Source organism: Haplochromis burtoni, unplaced genomic scaffold (assembly GCF_018398535.1).
Source record: "Haplochromis burtoni strain Fernald_Lab_line unplaced genomic scaffold, NCSU_Asbu1 Contig_1, whole genome shotgun sequence".
Taxonomy (NCBI): Eukaryota; Metazoa; Chordata; class Actinopteri; order Cichliformes; family Cichlidae; genus Haplochromis; species Haplochromis burtoni.
In genome coordinates this window covers 4,693,436-4,717,252 of record NW_024582362.1, presented here as the reverse complement: position 1 = coordinate 4,717,252, position 23,817 = coordinate 4,693,436, and the positions used below count along the sequence as shown (strand labels likewise).

At 40.9% G+C, this 23,817-nt stretch overlaps 1 protein-coding gene across 3 annotated transcripts in view; it reads right to left on the bottom strand.

The window, feature by feature from the left end:
• Positions 1 to 23,817, bottom strand: part of sema5a (sema domain, seven thrombospondin repeats (type 1 and type 1-like), transmembrane domain (TM) and short cytoplasmic domain, (semaphorin) 5A) — a 151,095-nt gene that overhangs the window by 93,771 nt on the left and 33,507 nt on the right. For all 3 annotated transcript variants that reach the window (XR_001336391.2, XM_042227242.1, XM_005912127.3), the window contains exons 2-3: positions 15,029 to 15,240; positions 2,978 to 3,077 (exon numbers count right to left, since the gene is read on the bottom strand). Coding sequence is in view for 2 of the 3 variants with exons in the window: in XM_042227242.1 (XP_042083176.1) it covers positions 2,978 to 3,077; positions 15,029 to 15,176 (248 nt within the window). In the remaining variant the exon portion in view is untranslated. The remainder of the gene's footprint in view (positions 1 to 2,977; positions 3,078 to 15,028; positions 15,241 to 23,817) is intronic.

Genomic DNA, 23,817 nt, shown 5'->3' with positions numbered 1-23,817 from the left:
GTTAAACCCCGAAGAAGAAGAAGAAGAAGAAGAAGAAGAAGCTGTGTCCCAGAATTCATAGCGCGGCCCAGCGTCAGTTTCCAACAATGGCGGCAGCTAGTTAGTTTTAATATTACTCTTATTATTCTTTCTGGGTCACAAAATAAACGTTTAACATATTTTCAGGCGAGAATGTAGCTGTGTAAACCTCAAATATCTGCTCAGTTTATCAAGACACCACATATTTTCAAAAGCGCTCCGACGTTTTCGAGACGTCTGTTACCCACTAGCTCGATAGCTAGCCGGGGGCAAGGCTCACTAGAGCGTGAGAACACCGGACTCCCGGCAAATCGTTTTCAAACCCACCGCCGTCTTTCGCTACTCAGGTTAAACATATATAAGTCACTTAGATAACTTAAAAATGTTATTGTTTGGCTTTTTTTAGTATTTTATTTGTTCCTGAGTAAATCGGTTTGGCTGAGATTAAAGTTATAGTTTTTACACAGCTGAATAAACGTCAAGCAGACAACTGATTATCAGAAGTGTGAGATGCTCGAGAATATACTCCGGTGTCCGTTATATTTTAGATAGCAAGCAGAGCGAGTTTATTAAACTCACCGAAACAATCTGCAAATTTCATTAAAATTTAATAAACTATCATCTTGTCTTTATTTTTAGTTAGCACATACCTTAAACACTTAAAGCTGTAAGCTAATGATAGTTATATAAGAGCAGATGCATGCTGGTGCAATAAGCTGTACGTTTTGTCCAATGGATGCATGATCTGATTAGTCGACTAATTGCAAAAATAATCAGTGACTAGTCGACTATCAAAATAATCGTTTGTGGCAGCCCTAGTGTGGATGTATACCTCGGGCCCTAAAATGACTTTTTTCGGACAAGCTGAAATCTACTTGAAAGGTCTTGTGTGACTGGCTACAAAAGTAGGTCAGTGCCTATAGGCTATCAAGTTAAAATGCCCAGCTTTACAAATAGATATAAATATGTAATAACTTTGGACTCTATAGCTATTTTCTCCTCATGACAGTCATAGAATTATAAAACTTATTGTGCAAGACTTAAAAGTTTACCATCTTTGATCAGAAGGTGCAGACTCACTGAAATGGACCTCAGCCATGTTTGTGGTGTTGGTGCTTTTTGGACAATTTTTAATGCAGCTACATGACAAAGAAATGCTATTTGCTGCACAGATATTTGTCCTAATTTATTCATTCATTAGCATTAATAAGCAGGTATCTGCACATGTCAAATACTCCCATATTTATGTAGCTTGCTCACTTAGCTAGCTAGCATGATCTAAATACTCATCAACAAAGCCTGGCAATGGAAAGTAAATTCAACAAACAGAAAACAAAACAAAAAACAAGATGACGTTGTCCAAACTGAGGTTCTGAAATGTAAACCCACAAAACATAAAGTGATATCATGGTGCATGTATCCATTTTTTATATACAGTCTATGGTTTTAGAAAGCAGGTATGCTGAGTTGCTGCATTACATAGATATGGATATTTGTTAAGTTTATTTCTGAGAAAAAATATTTTATTCAAAGATGATCTGGACTGCATGATTTTTTTTTTAAATTACTTGATTTGCTTAAAAGCTCTTGAACAGACACAGATTTTGCAAACGTGTAGGAAGATAACCTATCAGGTGCTTTTTTTTCATGCTAGCAAACAGTTTTACAGAGCAATCTTTAATTTTTTTCTCTAAATAAAGCAGATATCTCATTACAGAGTAAAAATCCTAAAGTCTGTTTCCACAAGCACCTGAATACACATGCACATACAAATAAGTGCTTTGGCAAAGATCAGTCTCCTGAAGAGTGGCTATCAGCCAGGTCTCAGCGTGGCCACGGCCTCCTATTTTACTGTATTGATATTTTCATCGATCCCTCCTTCCTTCCATTATCACTCATACTTCTAACCCAACCTGCAGTCATCTATCTAGCTACACTGCCTTTCATACTTAGACACTCAACAGCCATCGGGTTGGCACAGAGAAGTGAAGAAAATCTCTTATTTGATTTTTTTGAGTGTTGTATGCATGTGTTGATATAACTGACTGAATCTTGAATGGTAGCTAAAAATAAAAGATGGCTTTTATTTGCTATATTATATTATATTATATTATATTATATTATATTATATTATATTATATTATATTATATTATATTATATTCCTTACCATGTTTTCCAGGGGGGATTTACTCACCTGTAAGACCTTTATCCACCCACATACATTTTCCAGATTAAGCCTTTCCATCTTAAGGTTCTAGGTGCATTAGTAAATTCCCTGGGCTCACTTTGTTTCTGTTTGCTTTGCTGCACTCCTTCCTGATAGCTTTCCTGTTATCTCCTGTTGATGCTGCCATGATTATTTCTTTCTACAACTACTAAAGCTATTAAGTGAAGTGCATAGCATACTTCTTCAGCAATGAAGCAAACACTTACACATCTAAGTCTTCAAGCACATATAAAATTTCTTTAAAAAACAACAGTGTTCATTCATAACTTTATACATTCATTCATTCATTTGGGATCTTAGCCTAACCACAACTACTACTAACTAATCCTTATCTCTGACCTTACCTTGACCTTCAACCAAGCCTTCACCATTAAAATGTAAGGATTTATGTTTTGGGCACTTAGTGTTTGTCTCTAACAGTGAGGCTAATCCCAACGAAGTCACTGTGTAAACAGATTTATGTCCTCACTACATAAGCAATACAAGTACACATATATGCAAACACACACACACTTGGCTGTGCTCGACAAAGACAATGGACTTGGAAACAATCTCCAAAGCCATTTTTCTTTTGAAGACATCTATGGAGAAACTGATCATTACTCATGCAACGCACCAACAAACGCTGCAAAAAAAAAAAACAAGAATGAAAGACAACAAAAGCACAGACAACAAAGACAAAGGACAAAGGAAAGAGAATGAGAAAAGTAACAATGTTGGATATGGGTTACCTGGCGCCGACGATAAGTTCGTTCTGGCCAGGGTCAAAGGTCAGCTGTGAATAATCCACCGTGCCCTCTGCTTTGAACCTGAAGATCCAGGGCTCCATTTCTGTCAACAACACAGAGGACAAAATATCAATGAGCCAATCAGAGTGGAGCTGGCAGTAAATGACAGCTGTGCTGATGAATAATGTTAGTTCAAAGGGGTGCTGCAACTTTTCTCAAGGCACTCAAATACACTGCTCAGAAAAATTAGAAAAACACTTTGAAAGCAGATCAGATCTCAATGGAGGGGGAAACATATCTACACTGATATGAACTGGATAATGTGTTCGAAATGAAAGGATTCGACATTGTTTGATGGAAAAGAAAATTATAAACCGAGGGCTGATTTCAAAGACACACCAAAAATCAAAGTGAAAAAATGATGTGGGAGGATAGTCCATTTTGCAGATATTACATTGCAGCAATTCAAAATGGTAGTCAGTATTTTGTATGGGCCCTACGTGCTTCTATGCATGCCTGACAAGGTTGGGGCATGCTACTAATGAGACAAAGGATGGTGTCCCGGGGGATCTCCTCCCACATCTGGACCAGGGCATCACTGAGATCCTGGACAGTTTAGCGTACAGGTAAGATGGACTGAAACATAATGTCCCAGAGGTTTTTTTTAATTGGATTTCAGTCAGGCGAGTGTGGGGACCAGTCAGTGGTATCAATCCTTTCATTCCCCTATGAAATGCCTGGATAGATCACTGGGCATTGTTAGGCACCAGGACCACTGCACCAGGGTAGGATCTGACAATGAGTCAAAGACTTCATCCTGATATAGACATCTGTGCATCCCTCCATGGATGTACCTCCCCAGACTATCACTGACCCACCACCAAACCGGGCATGCTAAACAGTGTTACAGGCAGCATAACGTTCTCCACGGCTTCTCCAAACCCTTTTACATCTGTTACATATACTTAGGGTGAACCTGCTCTCAACTGTGGAAAGCATAGGGCCCACTAGAGGATGTCAGGTCCTCAAGCCACCCTCACGAAGTCTGTTTCTGGTTGTTTGGGCAGAGACATTCACACCAGCAGTCTGCTGGAGGTCATTTTGTAGCTCTAGCAGTGCTCATCCTGTCCCCCCTAACAGAAACGAGCAGACCTGTCCCATCTCTCATGGAGTTTTCAATTTCTGTAGAGTATACATAAGGTATTACCTCATTCTACTAATAGTGACACTAGCCAAATGCAAAACTAGTGAAAAAACAGTCAGAAATATGAGGACGGAAGATTTCAGTGGTGTCCACCTGTAAAACCATTTGCCGTTTTGGTGTTTGTCTCATTGTTGCCCGTATGTATAGAAGAATCTATTGTGGCCATACATTAGTGTATACGTGCCAAAGGCCCTCCATTGAAACCATGTTTGGTTTATCTATTCTGGGCTGATGTAGGGACAAGGCAGCTAGAAATGGCAGGCTCCCTGAAAAAGGCCTCCTGCATATGTAGATATGAAGGGCACATTCTAAATTAACCAAAACACAATTATTTATAAGTGATTATCCTCTAATGAAAACACAGTTATGACTAATATGCTAAATTTTAAGGTGTCCCTGAATCCCAGACAAGCTTTAAATGAGACATTAATATGTACGAAAATTACTTAAAAGTGAGCAACTGGTACTTGGTGCTGGTACAACAATATTTGTTTATCACCATCCCCCAACTGAAGCTGTCAGTCCACTTCTTCACTGCCATGATTTAAACTGGGTTTGAAGAAATGAAGATGAGACTGAGTAAAGAACACAAAGGCTCTGCACCGTCCTTGCTTGATATTCAAACGTTCTTCAGCATGGATAAAAGTACTTAGATGTTAGTGTTTCACAAGCTCCTTTTCTTAAAATCTTCCAAAGTGAAACCTGAAATTTGGATGTCTTATGACTCACTGGGAAACCATTTAAATTCAGCACAAGTACATCACTGAACAACTAGTGCTGATTGACACAAGGAAATTCATGCTCTGCAAAAACTACAAGGCAGATGAGAATTGGACTTTTGTTTTTATGGACGATCTGACCGCTTCTCCATGTTACATAGAAATAGAGACAGAAAGATAGAGCGAGCAAGATCCCAGACAGACGCTGACATCTTATCCACAACATGCCTGTTGGCGCCCAACCCATTAACCCTTGACCAATTGAATCAAGCTGCGAGGATGGTCTGTCTACTGTCTGGTTACCTGATAGGTTTAGCTGAGAGTAGTCGGTCAGTCATTATAGTGACAAATCACTTGCTTGATCTGGAGTCATTATTGAAGTATTGCTGTACACAAAAGTCTGGCTACATTTAAAATAACTTAAACGGGACATTTCCTTCAGATATCTAGGAATTACTGCGTGCGTGAATATCTCCGAGCAGGGTGCCAAGGCAAATTTCTTTTAGTGGTTGCTACAGTGATTTAAAATCATTCATCACTACATTTGCGAGCTATTTCCAGACTAAAAATTTCAAAGGGACGTTTTTAATTTACCGGGGAGCTTTCCATCAGGGCTGGAACAGAGGGAGAGGACAGCTTGAATATCCCCCCTCGAAACACATTATCTGCTTCTTCAGGCACACCTGTCAGACAGCGTTTCAAATGAAAGCACGCTCTCCCTTGACTGCATCAAAAGCAAGTACTTCGAGTTTCTGTGACAAACGTGGGATTTGTGAGTGGTTCAAAATGAAGACAAACAGAGCAAAGAAACAGGAGCTTCCAAAGAACATCTGCTGCCACCAACTCACGTAGTGGGACCAAACCCTGGCTCTCCTAACAAAACAATATCATCCGTGGAGACAGCGCCGCTGTATGCAAAGACATTTTTCCCCTTGTTCTCTTTCAAGTCCCCGGTGATAAGTACAAGAGAACTGCGAGACAGAAAAACACCCCGCGTCTTACTCCACACAGTATTAATGCATTTTCATTAGCCCTGCTGAAATAAATATCTGGAAGATCGCAACCAACTTCACCCCAAAGATTTCCTTTTGCTTAATGGCTGCTGCTCCGCTTATTCTAGAGGGAGAGAGCAAGTTTTGGATGTGCGAATCCTCTGACTCCAATGGGCTTTTGTTGGGGGGGTTTTTTATAGTACGCCATCGAGAGGATCCCTGGCATACAAATGCAGTTGTGACACCCCCCGGGGGGAAGACGGCGCTTGACGAACCCAGCTTCTTCTCATAAATCTCCCTGACTCACCAGGGGAGGCTCTGTAACAGGGTGATGGAGAGTGTGTCTGTGTGTGTGTGTCTGCATGTATGAGACGGAAAGAGGGAGAAGAGGGGATATTTGTTAGGAGTGTGCAAAAGGGGCAAAAGGTTCTAATTGAACACAAAAGCACTCAAAGGATTTATGGCCTTTTGTGAAGAGGCCAAGGAACCATTCATAAACATTCATAGCCAGCGTGGATGGGCCCTCCCAAGGCTGTGCAGCTAAATATATGCGGAGCTTCCCAACATCCCATTCATGGGGGGGGGGGGTTGGCACATTGGCCTTTGGCTTTCCCGCTACAAAAGTGTGGCACACTTGGAAAGAGTTTTACAAAACAACATTCCTGGATGCTGGTTTACCATCACCAAAAAAATATTTCCATTTCTCATCTAACTTGATATATATATATGTTTTTTTCTTTTTTGGATAGATTGTAGAAGGTAATTTTAGAGGCAGAATTACATGATCCAACACACAGCCAACAAATTAACCTTATCGTTAACCTAGCAGATGAGGGACCAGTAGGACGACCCCACCAACTAATAAGACAAATCCAATTTCCTATCTCCTTTACTAAATTTCAGCGCTGCTTTGCATGTTGCATGGGTTCACACGAGCTGCTCTTTAAATGCATGTGATAATGTAATCACATCAAGGCTTGTACAGCAGCTGACTGAATCAGGGGATTGGCTGCTCATAAGACGACGGCGTGCAGACACACACGCGGGACGGCTCACACACAAACCGATCAGGGGTGTAAATTCAGAGCGCAGCCAGGGCTCTGGGCCAACATGAAACCAGCGAACACACACATATAAACCCCCTTCCCCCCTTTTCTCAGTCCCAACTTATCCTCTTAACCCCTGTCTCCCACCTCCTCAAAATAGAACCCATCACTCACATACCATTTGTTATTCCCTTCTATGACACACGGCAGTTGACACAAAGACAAAATGACAGGATATATAAATATTTACACTGAGCATCAGAGGCCACGCCACTCTCCAGTCTGCCAGTGCTTAAAGTTGCCGCTCAACAGCACTGCCAGGCTGACAACAATGGCAACATGTGGAACCAATTCTGAAACATGAATGGTTTCTCTGTGAGTGGTGTAAATAGAGTGTGGCGGCGGGCGCTCGCATAAACGAAGAGCCAATTCACTCTAAAATGCCGCCCTGCGGTAATAGCTCTGTGGCGAGAATAGCAACTATTTGTTCAAGTTGTTAAGAGGAAACGACTGGTCCGCGCACTCGAAGAACCGACACCTGTGCGGTTGGAGAAAATCCAAAGCAAAAAAAGGCGAGGGTGCTTAAGAGCTTCATACACGCCTCAGCGCCCCGAGGTTCCTGCATGTTGTTTGTTGCGGTTTTTTTAGAGCCAAAAAAACAACAAAACCCAAGCACGATTTCCAGCTAGAAGTCCTACAACTTCAACTCCCATTGCTGTGTTATGGCCCCGGGGCAGTGAGTGAATCATGCAAAACAAACCACGGTAAAAAGCCACAAATAAGTGTGCACTAAAATATTTAAATCCAATGTGTATTTAGGACAGATGCGCTTTTACCAGGATGACCAGATCTCTTCAGTCCACTCAGAGGAATATAAAATGAAAACAAATATGCATGGTGATGACATCTTAGAGAAGTTGGGGAACGTAAAAATGCACTACTCCCAAAAATATGGATGGCGCCTCATTCGTTCCCCAGGCAGATTGCCACCCATTTAAGTAAAACATGGCTCATGCATACCTGGCCTTGGACATTAATACAGACGTTAAGCTCCAAAGACCTCAGTGGGCTTTAAATTTAAAAGACACATCCCCAAAAGGCCAATTAAAGCATCTCTGACACTTCTTGCGGCCTGTTGCATTTATGAATTCTATAACACCATTTGTTTATTTTCTTGCTTTCACTCCCCTCTTTCTAACGATGTGTTTGCTGTTCGGGGATGATAAAAGCTGAGCTCAGTTTGTGGCTGTAAAACAAGTCGGGCTGTTGCTCTCCACAGAGACATGGCCCTCGGCTTGGCCTGTGAAGACATTGTTTACACCACAGTTTATAACCTTTAAAAGCCTTTCAAGCCTACACCTAGGAACTCTTGTTAAATACAACGCTTTATTAATACAGTATATCTCAGGGGCTATAGTACCACTACAAATCCTTTCTCAGGAGTCTTCTGCCAAAACATGCCCGCCAGAAACAGAGAAATACTTCAAAGCCCCTCTTAAAGTAATCCTATAAATGGCACACATTTACGTTGGACCTCTTCTGGAGCTATATGCGGACCTGTTTTTGTTCAAGTACAGCAAGTGTACCTTTTCGGGGTAAACATTTGGAGCATTGCTGCTGAACTCTATGTTTCTTTCTGAAACCGCCACACAAAGCAGAAAGCAGTAGTTAGACTACGGCACCCTTGCGCCACAGTAGCAGTTCTGTCAGCCAAGTGTTGTGCCAAGTCAGAAAACCACCATCCCCAGTGGGGTCAAACCCATGTGAGGCACACCCTTCCACTGTCAGGCCACAATCACACAGAAAGAAAGAAATGCTGTCACTGGAACCCACTCAGACAAACCTTGACCTTGGCTTCTCGTGATGGGTCATAACCGCTCTTTGAGCTCTACGTTAACTCCTTTTTTGCCAGCTGAGCATGGGATTTTTTTTTCTTTCTGTGAGCTGAGGAGCCACAGATGGAGGTCTAGTAGACCTGCATATAAAACCTGTTCCCGAAAAGCAATGTGAATCGTCCTTAAACCTAGATTCTCTCCAATTATTAGGAGTGGGCAACTCCATGTTTGAAAATGCATGTTTTTTTAATCAAGTCTTCGTCAAGACAGCTTGTTCATGCTGATGCGCTTTAGCCCTGTGGCTAACTTCTTTTTTGACTGACAAGTTCCTGCCATACGGTGAAAACTTTGACACCTAATTTTGATTTGATTTTAGCCACAGTCTTTACTTAAGTCTCATTTTGTTTTAGTAATAGTTCAAGAGCCTAAATTCTTTTTGTGTCAGTGTAGTTTTAGTCCTTGTTTCATAAGATTATTGTAGACTGAATCTAAAGTTGATTCATTTTAAATGTTTGTCGTGTTTTTACCAGAGAGAGTTGCTCCACACGATTCACAAAGCGTCTTATTTTCCTTGACGTCAAATGCGAAATGTGTCCATATGTCTACTTTTCTCCTCCTCCCAAGCGTTGACATTTTGTCACGTTTTCATCACAAATGAGGAGCATGGGAGCTTTCTCACTTTCTGTTGCCTCAGATCTCTTCATTAATGAGAATCGCTTCCAGTGTGGATATTCCACAAATGCTAACTTGCCATACATCCAAGCACCAGCTATGAAGGTCACACGATTTGATGTCCCTGTGTTGTTCTTACATCATCCTAACAACAGATAACAATGGATAAACCATGAAACTCTCACTAAAACTCATAAACAAGGACATAAACAGACAAATGCTATACATTTGTTTGTGTATGTCCTTAAGGGAAATGTTCATCTGAGTAGAGTGGGACTGTTAGGCTGCTGTGGTCCACAGGGGTGTCTTTAATGTGTCTGTAGTCCTCCCAGCTTGGCTAAAGAGGAGCCATGGCAGCCTGCACACTGTTTACTCGCAACAACCGGGGATTACATTATATTACGTGGAGCACCATGACTCACAAAAGACAATGATAATAGGTTTAACGAGAGGCTTCAGTTCCCTCACACAGTCTCAGCATATGCGTATGCGTGTCTATGTCCATATGCATACGCCTTGTAATATTCTGTAATGACTCATAGCTTCTTTCTTTTTGCTTTTATTGCAAAAAAAAAACCTCACATGGGCTATAATTTTGCAGTCACTAAAAAGCATTGAGCAGCCTGTTTTTTAAAAAAAAAAAACAGTCCTGAACAACGAGATGTGTTTGAACTGCACAATCAGGGCACGAAAGGAAAGCTATTAAAAAACAAAATGGAAATACCTATAAATGTGAAGGGAAAGATAAATGGACATCTTCATGGGACCACGGGAATTAGCAGCCCTGCAAATGTGCTGATTCTCACACAAGGTGAAAATAAATAGGACTGAAACGCAAGTAATGCAATCAAAGTTGGGCGATAAAACTTCAAGTGAAAACTTGTACTTAAAGCAAATTTTCTTTCCCACACATGACTGCTGTGAAAAAGTCTGCAGAACTTTAGAGCTTTATAACAAAGCTGATATGTAAACAGGAGTACAGCAGGCTTTACAAGCCATTTAAATGGAACTGCATCAATTTTATGAAAACTAGGGCTGCCTGCATGTGTGTGTGCCACTGAGTGTTTACGTACCCCAACACTTCCATAAAGCCGTACCCACTCATACCCCAGGATTAAAACACTGCAGGTGAGAGAAAATTTGATTTACACTTTTAATGCTTCACCCTGTGACCACCCACTCCAAGATTCAGAGCTTGGTGATACTGAGAAATGATAAACTTGGTTTGATCCTCATGGTAAATAAAAACATGGTGCTTTCTTCTCCACTAAGAAAATTAAGGATAAGATGGTCATGTTCAGTAGCTTCCCGCTTTTTCCCGAGTTTCCAAGACTTGAATAACAGAAATATAACACGGACACATAGTAGCTGTACACAGAGCTTTTTAAAGTTCTCAGCTGAAGCTTAGACCCTTAAACAGTCTTAAACATTCAGGCACATGTTGGTTTCCACAGTCACAACTAACCAACTCTCTTGGAAGCCTGAGAAGAAAAAAAAGCTGTTTTCTGATTCACTAACACCACATGTGTTTGAAGTGTTGCATTTGTCCGATTTCTGTTGCTTTTACATCGATGCCTGGTTCAGTTAATCTGTATGTATCAGTACCAATGATGCAAACCAGCACTTAGCTCCAAATCCTGTCCAATTATAATGAATTTAAATGTTATAATTATATGCCATGCACTATACTTTTCCACAGAGATGTTTTCCTAAACATCGATTTTTTGCTACAAAGTCGCTGCAGCAAAACACACTCACAAATGCCACATCTCCATGGCTAAAAAAACATAAACCACCCGAAGCGCCAAAAACTGTCGTTCCCTGAATGACCGCTTGAAAAAGACTCCAGGAGAGAGTCAGTCCCCTTAGATACTCATGTGGAAATGTCCAGATTTATAGCATAAACAAACATTTCAAAGCCTACCAAGCCAAAGCATTACTTTTAAATAGATTAGCCTTTAAAGCTAATGCATCCCTTCGTGAGAAGGGGTGGAAGAGCTGTTATTTTTTTAATTCACTCATATACTCAAATGTAATAAGGCATAAAGTTAGGGATTTGGCTGTTTTAATTAACAGGTTGACACCGACACAGGCAGCTGTGGCCAGCAGCTGTCTGCTAGGCCTCACCTCTGATGATTAGTCACTGAACTAAACGTCTCAACCTTGTTGTGAAAGTTTTTTTGTGTGCAATTATCAAAGAGATAATATGACTTTCTGTGTGGTTAATTGTAGTAATAGACTGTCCAAGGCTGCTTTGGTGCACACTATTATAGTATTTAGCGTTAAGAAGCACTAATTAGCAGGTTTCTGTGTCTGGGTGGTACTCCCATACAGTCTTTAGCTTTGGTGAGCTTGCTGCCATGAGCTGATATCTTTGCACTTAATATCTTATCTTAGCCTCATAATACAACGGTTAACATACTTTATGTATAGTTAATGTCAACTGTATTGGCATAAAACCTTAAATGCTTTTGTAATTTGGTGAGTCAACCTTTTAGCTTTTAACCATACATCATCTACTTTTATTTAATAACTCCCCAAAGAAGCTCTAAAGACTCTTTGCATTAAGAAGCAACTGTATCACCACAGCTAATCACTCACTAAAGACTTCTGTACTTGCCTTTCTCTTCCTCTGTTCAGTCGGCTCTGTGTTGCTGAACCGTGTCTGAATGCTAACTAAAATGTCGACCCTCTTTATTAATGCTCCTATATTTCAACCAAAGCATTAACCCACTGAAGCTTAATGGGCCAATCTGGTACATTAGAGAACACAAACGCATTGACCACAGCTGACCCACCAGCTGATGTCTGATCCTCCCCACGCAGAAAGCACAAGGTATGAAGGTATTGCATTAGCTGGGCAGTTAGTCATCATCATTGCACTCAATCGGTGCAGAGGGAAGAGCATCGGCTCAGCTAACAATGAAGTGACAAAGATTAGGAAGGGAGACAGCGTGAGGGAGAATTAGGGTTATAGGTGGGTGGTTATTCGGAATATGAGTCTATGCATGCGTGTGGATCACATGCAGTGACCTTGCTCTTCCAGTCAATTTTACCCAGACAGAATGCTATGAGATTATGTGACTGGGGCTCTGTTGTAATGAAAACAGCTCAATGACATTTCTGCTGCCTCGCAGCGGCTAGACAGAACTGCATTGATCGCTATTGATACCTTCAGTCGACTTGGATTCACAGCGTTTCATTACAGTTTAGCTGTTCAATAGAAAAGTATGACAGAGAGTGAGGACAATGAAATCGGATGCAGAACGTACTGTATCTAAAAACTGCAGAGCCATGTAGCAAAAGGCCCATAACAAAGGCACCGTCTGCCTTGTGGAACAAAGAGGAAGTTAATAAAGGAGGTGAACTTTTCCTAGACAGCAAGAAACGTTGTAATTACAGATTAGAGCTGGATCGTTCCAAGAGGACATAACCAGAAAAATCCATAAGTGTCCTTTTTCTAACTACTAGTTTCATTAATTGCTGCTAGTCTTTCTCTTTTCACATGCCACGTTTGCACATTTCAATTGTTGTAAGTTTTTAGTATTAGGCAATACTTTTTTTTTCTTTTTTTAAACAATGAGTCCTTGATTTCAGTCTGACAAAGACAAATAAAACAAAAAAACAGGCCCCACCCATAGTAGCTAGTCAGCGATCATTAATTTTGCTTGATGAAATCTGTAAAATTTATGAGCTGGATAATTAAGGTCTCGACGTTTGAATGTTTCTGGTGTACTTGCTTAAAGTAAAAGTCTTATAAAATAGTCTCTTAAACAGAAGCTGCATTGGGCTTTTTCGTTGTTCACCCTCTTATCTGTCAAGATTGTAAGAATTCAAACATAATCTAGTCACTACTGAGGGAATACTCATTTTTCCCTACCAATAAGGGTGCCTTATTCACTTGACCCTGCATTGCAACAATGATTTTAAACAAGGGGAACAAGTTAACCAGATGTGGTTAGTAGTCGTGTGACTAGTTGCCGCATAACTGCAGACTTCAACAGAAGTCTATGAGAAAATATCTTTCTGACTTGAGCTCTGTGAACTCTTACTGTCTTCTGAGTTTATGGTCCCAGTCACTCATTTTGGGTCATATTGAATAGAAGATTTGGTGAATTTTGTAAATCTTGCCCATACTTTTGTTCATTTCTATTTCTTATTGGCTAACAACTTGTGACTGATACGTTTGATCAACCACATGCCTCTCGTTATATTAACTAATACGCCAAGGTGGCAACAATGAAAATGCTCAACTAGACAGGATGAAACAGGATTTCAGAAACCAACATGTGACATCAATGTTACCTATGGTAATAATTTTTTATGTTAATGGTAAAATCAACACTAAACCTTCATCTAAAAAAGACAATCTGACATTTGATCTAAATCCTGCTTACCAGAGACTGAAATTACCAGAGCTTCTTCATTGATAATCAGAGAACATTTCTCCCCTGGAAGTGGAGCTGGGAGGATTGTCTCAGCATTTCATTTCTTAGTTCTGTAAGCTCTTTAGTGAGAGGAAATCCCAGAGCCTCCTAAGAACCATAGTGGTCAAAGTTTCAGAAAATAAAAAAATTGATGTAAAGTTAAAAATAGAGAAAAACCTCCAGATGCTGCAGACGATGTTCTCGAGAAAATTTTTTGTTATGATAGATCATCCTCAGTCTCAAAACCTGTTCAAGCTTTTCATCATTGTGTGTAAAGTTATTTAACATGACTGTCTGATGACTGTGATTCAAATTACTTTATAGAGTAAATGCTTAAGCTGTACACTTCAGATAATAATAATAATAATAATAATAATAGTGTTGTACTGTGTGCAGAAAGTTGGTGAGCTGGAAACATTAGAGAAGAGACTTATTTCCATACTTGGATTTTTGCTCTTTTAAATACAAAAAAAGAAAGAAAGAAAACCCACACCACAGGCAGTATCACTCTGCATTTAAATAACATTAAAACTGGTGGAAAAATCCACAGTTTGACAGGCCTGAAGTGCCTAATTACAGCTGCTAAGATATAATTGGATGTTCACTGTTTGGCAGAGGTTTGGTGAACAGTTAATTCACATTAAATGTAGTAAATATGAGTTAGGCTTTAAAAGTACGCTTACCTCATGTCTGTAATGCAATCAAACGTTTAGGCTCATTGCTCTCCAGGGCTGCGGATCTGAACATTTTTCAAAGTGCTGAGTGCATTTAAAATGACTTTTACACAGATTAAAACTTGCCAGGCAGCAAATGCGACGACGGTGTTTTCTAGAGTGATAATTACAACAGCATTTCATAAGAGTGTGAGAAAAACTGCTCTAACAAGACAAACTCTTTACAAGCTTTGTATACTTCCTTTAACTTTGTTCATCGCAATCAACGTGACGTGTGTGCAAGGTTGTTTATGTCTCTTAGCAACAGAACTGAAATAATGAAACCATTCAGAAACATGTATGGTTTACAAGTTTAACCTTGCTAAGAGTGGAAAAGGAAATGAGTATAACTGATGAGAAAACTTCAGATATTTATGAATGGAGGGGGAAAAATGGAAAGAGTCGCTCTGATGACGTCAAGAGAGCGTATTTCTTAAACCACCTACCTGAGTGTGGGACGAGTGGGTGCTCCGTCCTGTAACAGGGTGATTCAGGCAGCAGCACTGGCCCTCTCCTGCCGGCCACACCTCCAGGCCGTAGGACCAGCATGCACTGCAGAAGCAGCAGTGCATGCTGGATAACAGGGCGTCCCATGGGGGCCTGGGCTTGGCTCACTTCTCCTCAGGCCTCAAGGGCCAAGCGCATTGGGGAGACACACCTGGAGAGACAGAAGGAGAAAGAGACAGATGTAGGTTTTAACAAAGGTTTATTTCACATTTGATTTAATCCGCGTGCTGAAAATCTTATACAGCCCCTCTGTATCGCTACACTCAGCGCGCAGCATTCCCCTCAGGAGATGAAAAGCTGCAAATATAAATCCTTACCAAAAGGGAGCAGGGGAGTGAGGTGTGAAGAATAGAGAGTGTGACAGATTTTCAGGGAAAAGTGTGCAGAGTTTGTGCTGGGAAACAGCAGGGTGCTCGTCTGCACTGTGAGACCTCACTTCTCACACCTCTGACACCACCGCGGTCAGTCAGACGTGGTATGCATTATCACCCAAAGGGCAGTGTTTGTCTACCCTCTAATATCTGACATTAAATGCCCTTTTGTGCAGGTCCTTGCGCCCACTGCAGAGAAGCTTTGCTGTCTCTAACGACGAAGGAAGAATAGGGTATTCATGTGTTTTTCATCATTCTTTTGTGCCTTTGTGACTGATATACACACTGAGCAGCACAGCACTCCTGTGGCTCAATTACATCCTATAGCGGCTGCACATCTGACACATTTTTATTCACAGCCAAACCCTCCAATGCGCAGACGTAATTATTACATAATGCACACAGCAGACTCGCGCGTCCTGTAGTCATTCGCTGTGAGACAAACAAAGCAGTTTGCACAACTCAATTGTTCCTGATTTCTTTCTTTGTGGGGGTGAATTGATGAGCAGTCTAGACCACTGACATCATTACTTTTTAATCACTTATGCGATGCTAATACCAAGAAAGATGCATGCTGTGCGCAGCGGAGGAGCAAGTCTTTCTGACTGTATACGACATTAGGAGCAGCGTGTGCGGTGGAGTGAGCAAAGATACTCGTGGTCTTAGCTGTAAAGTGCAAGTGATGGAAGGCATTGCTTTAGGATTTCATAATAGAGCAGCTGAACCTGTGGAAAACTCTTATTATTTTTATTGCATGTGAAATAGGCTTTTCATCTGTTGTCCAGCCAGTGGAAGAAATTGTATTTTCTGGAGCATGCACAGTTCATTTATTACGAACGGTAGGTTGCAAATAAGGAAAAGTAAAACTTCATCTTTGTGTTGCTTGTGGGAAAACAGTCAAATATAGAAAAAGAAAAGCTAGCTGTTCGCAAGCTAAGAAAAAAAGAATTGGTGTGAACATTTGCGCTCCACAGAGCTCCACTTCTCTCTGAAGTAGGAATCCCCCTTAGTGCTGGAAAGCTTGGAGTGGCTGTGGGGTAGAATATAAGACACCTACTCCTGCTTTCAAGTGAAAACCATAATGCCGATAGTGTGGCGGTATTATTTCATTTTCTCCTTGAATGAAAAGTTTACTCTGGCCTTAGTGTGCATGAATAAGCTCCACGGTCGAGGGGGCGATATGGAATTCGCTCTGAGTCCGGTGTGTAAAGGTGCAGGCGGTGCAGATATATGTGTTGCTCTCACCCGCAGAGTAATGTAAAACACCTGTCATCTACAGAAGGGAAAGCAAGTGACAGCCAGCGCCAGTTGCCTCTCTCTGTTCCATTTCCCTTTCGTCTTGACGGTTCATGCGTCAGCTTCTGTACTCTTTCTAAATTTTGCTTTAGTCAACCTGTCGCTTTACATGGCACCTTTCTTTGTCTGCTAGTTTCTTTGACACTCTTTAGCAATGTTTTGCCCACTAAAAAGCTATTTTACCTGTTGCTAGTCTGCTGGCTTGGACATTATTCTTGTCATTTCTCATGCAGCCTTACAACCTTTTCTGCCTGCATTCACTTAGGGAAAATATTTCATAATCTTCTGAGCGCAGAGGTGAACCCGATTTAGGAAATGAGATTATGGATGTTTTGACAGTCTTGTGTGTGTATGTGGTCAGAGATTTAAAAGGGCTCGGTTATTCACATGGATTTCTGTGAGCGTATTTGCTGGTCCCCCAACACAAACACGCACACACACATTCACACCCATACAGAGGGTTAGCTGACAGGAGCTTAAGCCAGGGCCAGCAGGTTGAGCGCCCTTTGTTGGCCTCGCTCCCTCAGTAACAATCCTGCATGTAACCTCCCGTCATCTCAAACATCCCTGCATGCACGCACACGGAAAACAAAACACTGCCATCTCATTTGAGCACAGTTTGTTGCGCTATTTAAAAATACATGCTATTGTGTAACCAGTCCCTTTTATCTGTTTCTTCATCATTTCGTGTGCTCTCTGTGTTCCACTGAGTTACAGGATGTTAAAATTTTTAATATGCCTTCATTTCAAGGTAAATGTAGTGTTCAGGATGCGCTAAAGTTTATGGTCGTATGCACCCATTTGGTGTAATTCATCTGCTGGTCACCACAATAGTGGGAATGTTTATTAAGTTGATTAATACATGTAGATCTGCTCATCAAGACATTTCTCTACATTTTATAAGAAATAGGTGCAGAAACTTCATACATGGAAACACAGCATGTGAAGTGAAAATTGAGTCAGTAGAATTCTGACCTTGAAAGTCAATATTTGGTATGACCGCCTTTATTCTTCAACACAGCCCGAGCTCTTTTAGGCAAACTTTTTTTGTAATATCTATTAACAGTCTTCAGGTATAATTGTCCAGGTTGCTTGAAGGATATCCAAAGCTTTCTTTGTTCTTGTTAATGTCAATATGCTTCAATAATGTTGATGTCTGGTATCTGGGGAGGCCGATCTATGATGGATAGTGCTCTACTGCATGTTTTTTTCTATTCAGGTATGCTTTTACTGCATTGGCAGTGTGTTTGGCATCACTGTCATCCTGACAAATGAGGCATATCAGATGCTTTCCAGATGATATTAGATAGTGGATCAAAGTCTGACCGTACATTTCTGGGTTCATAATTGCATCCATTGAAAAGATCTCCAACACCACTGGCCGAAATGCAGCTCCAAACCATGAGAGAGTCTCTGTTTTATACATAGCTGTAGACACTCACTGTTTTCTTTTTTGAGCTCTGCCACATATTGATGACATTGTGAACCCAAAAATTCAAATTTGGATTTTTCACTCGTGTTGCTCAAGTCCACTTTAAAAGACTCCTTGTAAGTGTAATAAAGAGAAACAAGGGGTAGCTCAAGACTTTTGCACGGTACTGCCTATTCTGCCTATTCACATGAAAGCCAACTCCAATGAAAACCTCTCATTACATTCAAAACAATTAAGATCTAGAGGCTAAAAACATTTGAGCCATAAATTTAAAAAATGCATATGTCACTTCAAAGACCCACAGAAACCTGATTTATGACCACATGAGCTGTTGCATTATTTAAAGAGAAACCATTTAAGCTGTTGTTTCACTTGAAGTGATTTCTGACTGGATCCTATTTTCTCTGTAACTCACCACAAGCCACTGACTTGTCCTATGGGAGAAAACTGGAAGAGAGCTCTGCTGTTCGGTGGTTTAACCCTAAATCATCTCCAGGGCATTAATACACGCCTCCACCACCACCCACTACTATTCTCAATGCTAGACAAGAACACATGTACACGGCCAGTGCATTTTACAGCACCCGGGGACCTGGTGATGGATAACACCCGGTGTATTCAGGGCACAGAGCAGGGGGAGTAGAAGTCACATAAAAACTTAACATGGTATAAATGATGTCATATGAAATGTATGTAGAGAGCCGCATGCAACCCGGGGAAGTGTTGAGCTTTGTGAGCTAAATGTTTTGACAGCATTTCTTCTTCACTCACTTCTTTGCAGTCTCTGAGTGTTTGTACACGACTTTGACTCTAATCACTGCAAATGACTAAACTCTGGCTCTCGTCCACAATGTGTCTTTTGCCTCGTCTCCCTCTCATCACCCACAGCTGGTTGTGGTAAATGCTTTCTTCCTGTTAATAGGGAGTTTTTCCTTCCCACTGTCACCAAGTGCTTGCTCATAGGGGGTTGTCTAGTTGTTAGGAGTTTTCTCTGTGTTACTGTAGGGTTTTACCTTTCAATATAAAGCGCCTGGAGGGGACTGTTGTTGTGATTTAGTGCTATATAAATAAAACTGACCTGAACTGAATTGAATTCATTAGTGCTATTGTCCTGTTGATTCATGGGCCTATATTCAGCATGAATGGATGACAGCAGACCCCAATTAAGGTCAGAGGGTAAAGTGGGCTGGAACAATCTAGAAAGGTGTTAAAGCACCTTAATTATAATTGGATAAATCTGACTGGCAGTTTAATAATGTCACGCAAGATAATTGTGTGTGTGTGTGTGTGTGTGTGTGTGTGTGTGTGTGTGTGTGTGTGTGTGTGTGTGTGTGTATACAGCAGGCTTTTGTTGCTTCCAGTAGAGAGACACTATTGTCACTGACCACACATCCTTTTCCCCCTTATCATGTCTCTCAGTAGAGCAGGTTCATGAATGTTCGTGTCAATAAACTTGCAATCATGGTGCTTATCTTCAAGACATAGCTAGCTACAGAAGGAGACCAAGTGTAAGTGCAGCTGCTTTTTAGTTAATGTCAAATGCAACATTTAAAAGGCTCAAAAATATCAGCAATAACTCAAACAGAACAATTTTTCTCTGTCTTTCTCCCCACCCCTGCAATAGCTCTATATTCTGATTAGTATAGGTATAAGTATATAACTATAATTAACATTGAAGCGCTGTCATGGACTGCTCAGTAAATGACATTTGATAAATGGAAGGAATTTAAAGCTTGCATAAGTAATTTTCTGTATAATTATTGTAATTAGACAGTACATATGTACATAATGTCCTATTGAAGTCAGGTTAATTCATATTCAAAAAAGTAAATTGAATGATAAATGATAATTACTTTGTTTTATTCAAGGGCTGTGTAAGAATACCACCTTCAACTTCTACTTAACAACTTCTACAGCTTTTACTTTAAAAAGTGAAAGATGTAGAAGTTGTTAAGATTACAGGATCGAATATAAAACATGGATTAGTCATTGGTACATGAGTTAGTGAAGTGGGTGGGTTACCAGCTATTGTCAAGCCAGAAGCTGGGCATATTCGCCATCCCCACCTTAACTTATCAAAACCAGGTTTTATGTGCAAGAGAAAGATCTGACTGTGAAATAGAGGGAAACAGCACGCTACCCAACTCACAACTGGTCAATCACACATTTATATATGATCCTTTTTGACAATAATAAGCACCATAACTGTCATACTTTTCACAGTTCCACTGCTGCTTGGAGAGCAGTTCCATGCAAACTGTGGATGACTTTGGCAAGCTACTAATGACCAAAGCAATTGCAGGGGCGTTTTTACCAACCAGTCAGGGAATACACAATGTTCCTTAGTGAATAGTGGTCATGAAGGGGTTGCTGACCAGTCTCTAGGTCTGAGTCACAGCACCTTTAGCAATTGATTTCTTAGTGGCGGCTATCAACCTCCAGCTACCACTTTAATGAACACTTTACCCCTTGAAAGCCTATTTGGTGTAAACCTTGATGCTCTTTTCTGAACAGAGGAGCTTCAGTCATATTTCAGGCCTCCTTGTAGAATAAAATGGCTGGCTTTGTATCAGAAGTAAGTGAGAGTGACCTATGCCTATGCAGGAAACTATCCGGTTGTTCAGTCTGACGTCACTAGCCGTATCTGGGCCTAAACTCCGCTGCAGGTCCATATATCAAACGATCACTATGGCATTACTGAGAGTTGAAAAACTGTCTAAAGTCTTTCATCTTTAATAAAATGATCAGCGTTCTGCTCTATCAGGTGTAACAATTGAGTTTAACATCCAGGCATCCATGAAAACGGAATTTATAACATTTAACAGAGTTAGAAGTTAGCAGGAAGTTAGCTCGCTAGCTTCTATCTAAATACAATATAGCATGTCCTGACTGCGGGGTTTTGGAAACAAATTAAAACGTACAGCTCTGCTATCACTTCCAGCATAAATGAAGACAGAAAACTAAACAGCAGTGATGTTTGTAGGGTTACTGAAGTTTGGCTAGCTGGTATATAATGATGTGCTACGTGACCGCTAGTGACACAGCTATGTTAGCATAATATAAACAAGCTAACTTTTTTCCACTTGATAAAAGTTAACGTGAGTGTTCTCGGTGGTCAGGAACAAATGTAATCGCATGGCAGGATGCTGTAAAAGGACCAAACTTCAGCCAGGAGAACAACAGAGATAATCCATCCACAATACGAGGTTAGTCATTCATATACTGCTGCATGGGCTGGGCTGTAGTTACATCCTAAGGTTTTAAAAACTGAGCTTAAATAAATGATTAGCGGTAATAAAAGCCGAGGGAGGTCAACAGTGATCACTGACTGTTTTAGGAGCTTTTTGAGATTAAATAGAAGAAAATACATATTATTAAACATGTTAACAACACAAAAGCCATATTAAACGCAGACTACTTTAGGCCCAGAAGTAGGATTCGTCACGTCATCACTTAACGACCGGATTCTAATGGTCATCAAACCACATCTTTGTTAACATATACTTTGATGTCAGAATAATTAGGGGGGTCATGTTCATATTTCTAAATTAAATATAAAGCTGAAGGCAGCAGGTGGTTAGCTCAGTTTAGCAGAAGACTTGAAGCAGTGGAAAACAGGTACCAGCGCCCCTGAGCTCACTAATTAATATCATGTCACATCTTGTTTAGATTAAACTGCAAATGTAATCCACTGAAATCTTATGTAGGGTGTTAAACTGTGATGGTCATAGACTGAAACCTCTACGCCTTTACTAAGCCAACTGTTTGAGACACCACACTATGAATAATTTCGCTAAAATCACTTGAAGCGAAATGTAAACGCAGAAAATAATGCATTCAGTCGCATTTGCACCGTCTGCACTCACGCACATTTGCATATGCATTTTAGGAGCTGAGGTGTTAACTAACTAATCAATTGAGGTCTTCCTGCAGTAACAAGTGCAGAGAGGATCATATTAACAACACTATTGATTTTGTCTGAAGGGGACTTCATGATGGTTAAACTGCACTATACATAATGAATAGACTCCTGAATAAACGGTGGCATTGTATTCATCATACTGACACATTCATGGGGGCACACACACACACACATACAAACACACACATGTAAGCACGTTTTTGTCAAATGTGAGCAGTGCAGTGATGATCCATCTGTCCAAACACAGTCAGGGGAGTGTGAGATCGGGGTCACACCACGGTGCTGATAGATGCTTCTCTCACTCCCACTGGTCTCCCTCTCTCACTCTCACTATGGCCCCACAGCACACCACCAGTAAAATCAACCCAGACTGTGCTTTAGAGCAGAGCACACAAAGACACTAGCTGCTTTATAAAGCTCTACGCTTATAAAGCTGCAGACTTATATGTGTGTATTTGGAATGTGACTGGCTGGGTGTTTGCCTGTTTATCACTCTGTCTATCAGGTGGGTTACTGCCAGTGTTGGTTTGTTGTTCTGTGTCTCTGTCTGCCAATTGGTTTCTGCGATTTTGTGTTTAGACCAAAGCGCGCACAGAAATGGAGATGCGTCGCTCTGAAAGGGACAGCCGACTGTCTTATTTTCTAAAATGTCAGACTGACAGATTAGATTATGATGGAACAAAATTATTTGTAGAGAAAGTGACCTGATGAAATAATAAACGGCTAAACAAATGACTCAAGCGTTCAAGCATTGACCAACTAGCTGAGTAGCCAAAACGATTAGCTGTTTTACTGAGTAACCAACAAACAACCAAGCGCCTGCCAGGTTGACAGGATGACTGACAAATGACGTGGCCCAGTAACAAACAAGGTGACTGACTGACAGAGAGACTGATGAGGTGCCTGACTGAGTGAATGACTGCTGTGTGAAACACAACATGACTGACAGAAAGACTGGCCTGTGTTCTGACTTTTGTTATTTTCTAGCTCTAATGGGATTTTCCTTACTGCCACTGGTCTGATTTTTTCCCCTGTCTTATATTGTTATCCCTCCGCGTGCCCCTCTGTCTCCACCTTTCGCTGACCTCTTCCCTCAGTGTTTATGCTCTTAGTCCACCTCGGTCCGCTGGGTGTCTCACAGGCTCAGCGGATGACAGAGAGAATGACGGAGTGATGATTTTGCCATCAAAGGCTCATCGCAGCACAGCAGGGCCCTTTCCGCTCGGTGACCCTCCACATCAGAGGGCAGATTAATTCCTTGCAAAGAATTTTGTTTGTGTCTCTCCAAGAGTGGGATTGAAAAGCACGCTTGGATCAGATGGCTTGTTTCAAAACCTTATCTTTGCTGCACAGTGTGGCTTTTGAAGCACAAATCAAATGTGCAAATGTACAGTTTGGTTCCTCTCTCTCTCTCTTTCTCTCTCTCTCTCTCACACACACACACACACACAACACACACACACACACACACACACGCATATAAAGTCTGCATAGTATTCTTCTTAGTGTTTTATAGTTTTTAAGTTTTGAATCTATAAACCGAAAGGATGAGATCAGTCACACAGCTATGTTAATTCTGCTACTGACAGTTCATTCAAATGAACATCTAGCCTAGATCTGTAGCTTCACCAATAGGTTAAGTGCAGTAACTCTGCATGCTTCTGAACTCATCTTTCTTCTTATGTCTCTGACCCCTCTATCTGTCTG